At 64.0% G+C, this 7,032-nt stretch overlaps 1 protein-coding gene across 1 annotated transcript in view; it reads right to left on the bottom strand.

Moving 5' to 3' along the window:
* Nucleotides 1-1,969: 1,969 nt before the first annotated feature.
* COBL (cordon-bleu WH2 repeat protein) overlaps nt 1,970-7,032 on the bottom strand; it is a 154,444-nt gene continuing 149,381 nt past the window's right edge. The window contains exon 15 of the mRNA XM_023521610.1: nt 1,970-3,287. Coding sequence (XP_023377378.1) covers nt 3,270-3,287 — 18 coding nt within the window. The 3' untranslated portion in view covers nt 1,970-3,269. The remainder of the gene's footprint in view (nt 3,288-7,032) is intronic.

Raw genomic sequence — 7,032 nt, 5'->3', positions numbered from 1 at the left:
GTCGGGGGGGACACTCTGTTTGACCTTCCGGAACCTTCCCTGTCTTGGCCCCTTACCTTCCACCCTGGGAGGCCGGCTGCATGGACCGCATGGTGGCCCCTGCCCTGAGCTCTGGGGGGGTTTGGCCCTGGGGTGTACTGGGGGAGCCCGCAGGGCAGAGGGGTGGTTTGGGGCACTTATTACTGGTGCCGCCGTTCGGCAGTGGCTGTACGTGTCTCTCCAAGGCCACGCCTCCTGTGCTCGGCCACCTCTAGGACCCTTGCCAGCTGCTCCTCCCCTCGCCCTTCCCGAGGGCTGGTCAAGACCATCCCCGTGGCTGGCCCTGGCTTTGCTCCTGTCCTTGAGTCCTGCCTTCACTTTGGTAAATGGCCCCTGCTTCGAATTTTCCTCAAACTGCCCATCCGAGTGGGAGCTCTCTGCTTGGACTCCGGCTGACAGAAGCAGCAGAGACTTTTCTGTCGTGAACAGGATCCCAGAGTGTGGGGCGTCTAACTCCAAGTCCTTCCTCTTCCAAACAGAGGCCGAGGCTCAGGTGAGTGACCCGCCTGTGCCACAGGGCTGTGAGCGGTACAGGCCAGGCCTGGACCCACAGCTCCAGTCCCTTCAGAGCAGCCCCCCCCCACTCCGTGCCAAACAGCTGGGCTTACGTGACAACGGCAGTCGTCATGGGGCAGCCTCGGCCTGAGGGCCCCGGGCTCGGAGTGCGCGCGTCTGCACAAGTGGCCACGGCCTTGGTGTCCGCGCTGCACTGCGGCCCCTGTCGCAGATGAGGAAACTCAGGGGCGAAGTCACGGTCCCTGTCGTGGGGCCTGGGGGACCGTGTGACAGAGCCAGGATCACGCCTGCGACGTGCCCCTTGCCAGCCCCTGTCTCGTGGGCCGAATCTGACACCTCAGAGACGTGTGAGTGGCAGGTGTGGCGTCCCCAGCATCCACACCGGTCGGCCATTCCCCTGAGCCGAGTCAGCCATTCCAATGCGACAGATCACGTCGGCAAGGAAGCTCCAGATGGCACTGACAGGGAGCCCGCCGGGGAGGGGGCCCCCCACTGTGTCCCCTGGGCCCCACGCTGGCCTGCCGCCCGGGGCATGGGAGCAGAGGGGCGGTGCTGGCACCGGGCGGGCCCACTGGGCCTGCTCAGCCTGCCTCAGCCGGGCCTCCCCGGCAGTCACGTCCGCTGAGCCGGCTCCTCGTCTGCGAGAGAGCAGAGCAGCTGTTGCCGTGGATCTAACCCCTGGGCCGTCTGCCCACAGCCGCCTCTCCAGGGGTGGCAGTGGGTGTGCGACTTCTCCCTCGCCCCTCGCTGGGGCCGGAACCCCCACCGTGGGATGCCCCCGCCCTGGTGGGACCAGCGGAGCCAGGAGCCCCTGCAGGCCACCCCCAGGCCCAGTCCCTGTGCTGCCCCCTGCCAAGGCTCCTGCGCGAGCCCGCCTGGGACTTGGCCGGGGTGGGGATGCTCCCGGGACGTGGCCCCTGTCCCTGTGGGCCTGTTTCTTACGGGGCATCTGCATCGCTCACACGGCTGCCCAAGACAGCGGGGGGATGAGGTCGCCCATGGGACCGAGTGGATGCCGGTGTGACACCAGGTCGCAGGACAGGGCAGCGGCTGTGTCCTTGAGCAAGATCCGGGCTCTGTAGTTCCAGGGCAAAGTCCCCCGTCCCTGATCCAGACCCGCCGACCCCAAGCCCACAGACGCCGCGCGTGGGGTGCCTGCCTCCGGGGGGCCCAGGGGGAGGACACCCAGACACTTCCTCTCCGCATTAAAAGCGCTGTGTGCCCCAGTCCCCTCAGACAGGAGAGTCCCTCCTGGGCTTTATCATCTATCGGGGGCAATGAGGGCAGAGCCAGCTGTGGGTTCGCCGGCGTGAGGGTGAGCCCGGCTTCGCCCCCAGGGGCCGTAAACGTTTACTGGCCGAATCAACGAATTCACCTTCCTGGTGGCCCAAAGTCACGAAATTCACACCACGGCTACAATTTCATCGCCTTTTATTTGTGGCACAAAGACAACTAGGAGGGACAGCGTGGCCGGGACAGCCGGCTGAGCGTCCGTGCCACATGGGACGTGGGCGGTGCTACCAGGGCAATGGCGAGCCGGGCCGACCTCGGCCGTCCTGCCACATCCCACCCGCCCGGCGGTCTCCACTGAGGCCTTGACCGAGGATTTGTTTCAGGGTCTCCTCTTGATTTCCAGTAATTCATTAAAGAACTTTTGTTTTCTCTACATGATCATATGTTTTAGGGAGAGAAGTGAAAAAATCAACCATACTTTCTCGTCATTATTATGACCCCTGGGGACCGAGCGCCGTGTGCCATGAGAGGACAGCCACGTGGCACGAGGGGAGGCAGCTGTCGGGCAAACGTGTCAAGACCTTTTTTTTTTTTTTTTTTACATCATGAGATATTAGCACAACTTTGGGTCCATCCTGGCGACACGTGCACCAGCATCCCCGCTCCTGGCCCGAGCAGGAACTCCGAGGCGCCCGGAGGGGTCGCCGGGCTCCGTATGCAGCCCTCTGGGGAAGGTCTGCTCTGCTTCACAGCCCGTGGGGACGGCCCTCCAGGTGGGCACTGACCGTCCACTCTGCTCTGACCTCAGCCCTCGGAACCCAGAGCCGCCCTGCCCCACGGCGTGTGTGGCTGATATTCTGGGCGATCGCCGCTGAGTTTTAAAACCTCAGCTGGTCAGATCAGGGTCTGCCACCGTCCATGCGGTTTTTGCCCCACACCGATGAGGAATATGAAGTAATACTCCCCAAGGTCACCTTTGAAGAAGGCTCCGCCCTCTTTCCCTAGGACCCAAACGTGTGGCATCACGTGGCACATTACGTTGCGATGGTGTCGATCGATTTGTACATGTTCCCCTAGAATTCGAAAGATTTGAAACGACAGGATGTTTTCGACCACAGATGCGCAGTGTGGGTCGCAAAGGTCCCAGCATCGGGTCCTGGTGCGGTCCAGCTGTGGTCCAGGCACGGTCCAGACGGGTCTACCTGGCCGTCGCCGTGACTAAGTGTTGGGCTCCAGGCTCCACGTCCCTGCCGACCGGCCCAGCAGGAATCACTGATTGGCAACTTCAGACGCTGAGAGTTGGACACAAGTCCTTGGCACATGGGCCACGCAGCAGGGCGTCCGTCCCCTCAGCCATGGTGCAGGACTGGCCAGCAGACGAGGACGCACGCCGAGTCCCCAGGCCCCTCGCCTCCTGCGTCCCGGCGGAGAGGGTGAGGGCCGGGCGGGTGGTTCCACCACGGCCTGGTCTCAGTGACCCCTCAGACGAGCAAGGGCACCTATGGGGAGACAGAGCCCCGTTACTCAGGGATCGGTGGGAAGCCGTGGCCAGGCGTCCGCGAGCTGCAGACCTGCCCTTGCGACGTCTCCGTCTTGACACACCGAGGCATCACGCCAGCCCCAAGCTGCTCAGCGCCGCAGCACAGACGTGCTCGCGAGCTCCGCTGCTGCCCTCGCGGAGGAAGCGGGGCCCTCGGGGTCTGCGGCACACCTGCAGGACCCCGCCGCCCGCCTGCTCGCCATTGCCCCAGGGCCGCAGCGGCTGCGGGCTCCGGCCGTCCCTGCCCCTCCCCAGGGGCCGAGCCTTTCCCCGCCCAAGGCCCGCCTCCGGCCACTGTCACGGACATGCCTTTCCTTCAGGGACACGACTGGTCCTTCGGGAACAGGCGCTGAGCCTCCTCGGGAAGGGCTCTCCTCACCCCGTCCTCGGCTGCCCGTCCGAGTGCTCTCCCTCTGCCATGCTCTTGGTCACCCCGGCCTGCCATGGTGTCCCCACGGGCCCGTGTCCCTCACCGCTGCGTCCCCGGGTATAGACCTTCCTGGGTGCCGGGTCTGTGGCAGGGAGGAGCGGACGCACGCTCACAGGTGACCCCCCCCACGGGACGCGAAAGCTCCGTTTCCACTCCGGGCTCAGCCCCCCACCTTCCGTGACAGCCCGACGGCGGGAAGTTCTATGTGCAGGATTTCGAGGGTCCATTTCAGTGCCTCTAAAGGCAAAGGTAACAGCGTTTTAAGAAAAGTGGCGGATCCGTGTGCAGGGAGCGCTGGCCTTGACACCGCCGCCCCACGGCGCTCGGCACGCGCTGGCGAGGGGGCCGGCGCTCGGGCACCCCGCTCTGCTCGCTTAGCGGCGTGATGTCGGGGCGGACGTCCGAGCACAGGAAGACATGTGCCGCTGGCGGCCCCCGCCGAGCGTCAGGCACTGGACGAGTCTCAGCTCATCGGAACCTCCGCTCAGCCAAAAACAAGCGACGCGGCACCCGCTATGATCATCCGGGTGTCGCCCCCCACAGGAGGATGAGAAAGCCGGGTCCGCAGAGGGCATCCTGCCCCCGAGCAAATACTCGTGAGCAGCAATCCCCGTGGGGCCCTCTGAGCAGAGAAAACGGCCCGGCCTGCCGCCCGCACGCCCCGGCCGCCCTGCCTTTGCCCGGACGAGACATCGGCCTCTGGACGGTGTGGGGTCCGCCCAGGGTGTGAGCTCTGGAAACGCGAGGTCATTGGACTAACTCCTGGGGCCGCAGTGCAGGCCTGGGCAGAGGAAGAGGTGCCCAAAGGGCCTGTGAAGCGAGGCCAGAGGCAGGGGACAACCCTGAGGTGGACACAGCTGCCGTCAACACTGCTAAGAGGCCCAGGAGGGTCCCCACAGGCGGGAAACACAAAGGGACTCATTTTTACAGAGTACGTTGGTTATATTTTCAAAGAATAGGCTCGACATATTTGTCTTCACATTCCAGGCACCTCGAGAGGCTCCAGTGCCGTGACCAACAGCAGCAAGGGCAGGAGCTGCACGGCCTGCGGGGACCTCCGGGGCCGTGCCTCGCGGAGAAGCGGCGCGGGGGCAGCCTTCTCAGGAAAACGCAGCTGGCGGCTGACCCGCACACGTGTCCCCTGGTGCCGCACCCATGAGGAAGGCAAGCCACACAGGACGCCTCCAGGAAAACAGCTGGTTCCTGGACGCCAGCTTGGCCCAGCCGCGCCCACATGTCGCCGACGGCGGCTCAGCCCGGGCTGCGGGTGGGCGGCCGCCCGGTCCCCGGCCGCCTCCGTCACCGCTGCTGCAGCGGCTTCTACCTGATTCTGAGAGGCTGAGTCTAGTGGGGAGAAGGTACGGCCGCGGCTCACAGTGACGGTCCCGTGCGTCCGTCCTGGGCCCCACGTAAGATGCAGCACATCTGAGCCGAGCCGTGACGAAGGCTGAAAGGACACGGTCTCCCAGGTCACACGCGTCCTGGTCCCTCAGGCCCGGCTTTTAGCCTCAGGGTGTCGTGTAAAAGCTCAGATGCAACGCGTAAATATTTACTTTCCAGGATGGAGCAGGCAGGTCACAATACTTAACTAACCCAAGAAACAGTCGAAATGGGGGCTTTCGGATGCCGCTTAAAGCAGCGCTCAGAGCTGAGGGTGAGCAAGAGCCACCAGGACTGGACCGCAGCCGGGACTGGACGGCCCCGCCCATGCCGGCCTTCATGCTGCCTGCCCGGCGTCCAGACACGCACGTGCCCCCTGCGTCATCGCCACATGCCCAGCTGGCCCCGTCTAGCCCTGGCCTGCTCTGCCGCTGCCCGAGCTTTCTTTCTCAAAGCACGAAACGCTTCCTCCGTTCTTTTTGACAATTCCCAAACTTCTTTCTCTCTCTGGAAGGCACGGGCGCGTACGCTCAGGGAGAGAAAGCCCGAGGCTTAAGTTCGCAGGCACGTCCTGGCTGTGTGACCTTAGGCAGGCTTTGGCCTCTCCGGGCCTCCTGCCCCTGATGACTCCTGCACGGTGGAGCGAGGGATGTCCACTTTGCAAAGACCCCAAACCAGTCCGCGAGGGGACGGGTGTAAGAGGCGAGCACGGGCCGTGCTCGCGGCCACGTTCGGTGTTACGCAGGGGACGTCCACGGCTCAAAGGACAGACCCGAACGCAAAGTCGTTCGCTCGGTGTCTGAAAACCACAGTCTGGAGGCTTCAACTCCCCCACGTCTGACCCTGGGTGTAGACAGCCTGTGGGTTTTCCTCTGAGGAACACTGTCTGACAAACTGAGACACATCCCCGGCCTCAGCGGGCCCACCGGGGCCGACCCCTCCCACGTCGCCTCGGGCTCTGTGGGCAGGGCTCCCAGCTGGACATCGTGGCATGTCCAGAGGACAGAGCTGGTCTCGGGGCTGAACGGACGGCTCTGTCCCCTTCGGAAATCACATGCTCTAAGTTCCTGGACCCTTATTTAGCCATTCACCCCAAGTTCTCCGCTCTCCCTCGTTCTACGTAATGTAAGTGGTACGTGTGTCAGTATATAAACTCCGCAGAAATGAAAAGAAACATAAAAAATCCCCAAGGCCTCCACAACTCTTAGCTGCTCCCCCCGTCCCCCCTCCCCCCGCCGCAGAGAGCGTGTGGAGCCTGCCCGTGCCATCCGGTCAAGGACGCTGCTTCTTCCGGCGTCCTGAGATGGCTACCATCCTCGCTGCGTGACACCTCAGGTCCCAGTGAGGGCCACACACGGCTATGACCCCCTCACTGTCACACTGGACAAGGTCCGGGGGCCCGAGCCTGGCAATGCCCCGTGGGAGCTCCTGTTAGCAGGCGTCCGGGACGTTCTGTACAGGGGGCACTGCTGGCCACCTCTGACTCAGCGAGGACTGCCTTTCAGGCCATGTGGCCTCCTCCCCCCAGCTCTGCTGCCACCAGCTCCTGCGTGGGGAACAGGAGCACGAGCTGCCTCGTTAGCAGGGCCGGTGGCTCTGTGTGAGCCCAGCCCGCCCGCCAGAGCACACAGCAGTGGTCACCTGCTTACAGGGATGTCCTGTGCCTGCCCTGACCCCTGTCTGAGTCCCAGCAACTCAGGTATTCTGAGCCTGTTTGCTTTACATGGAAAATGAGAGGCACTTGGTAGTGACCGGTCCGGACGCCTGTGAAACATAAGCTTAGGATCTGGAAATGACCTCTCAGAAGGCGAATCGCGTAACTCCCCAGACCCACCGGGGGTGGGCGGGGACGGAGGCCACACAGATCGCAGAGGCCACTGGCCCGAGTGTCCTT

This window comes from Pteropus vampyrus, unplaced genomic scaffold, assembly GCF_000151845.1.
Source record: "Pteropus vampyrus isolate Shadow unplaced genomic scaffold, Pvam_2.0 Scaffold308, whole genome shotgun sequence".
Taxonomy (NCBI): domain Eukaryota; kingdom Metazoa; phylum Chordata; class Mammalia; order Chiroptera; family Pteropodidae; genus Pteropus; species Pteropus vampyrus.
Note: the sequence above shows the minus strand (reverse complement) of the source record. Positions and strands in the feature narration are given on the sequence as shown.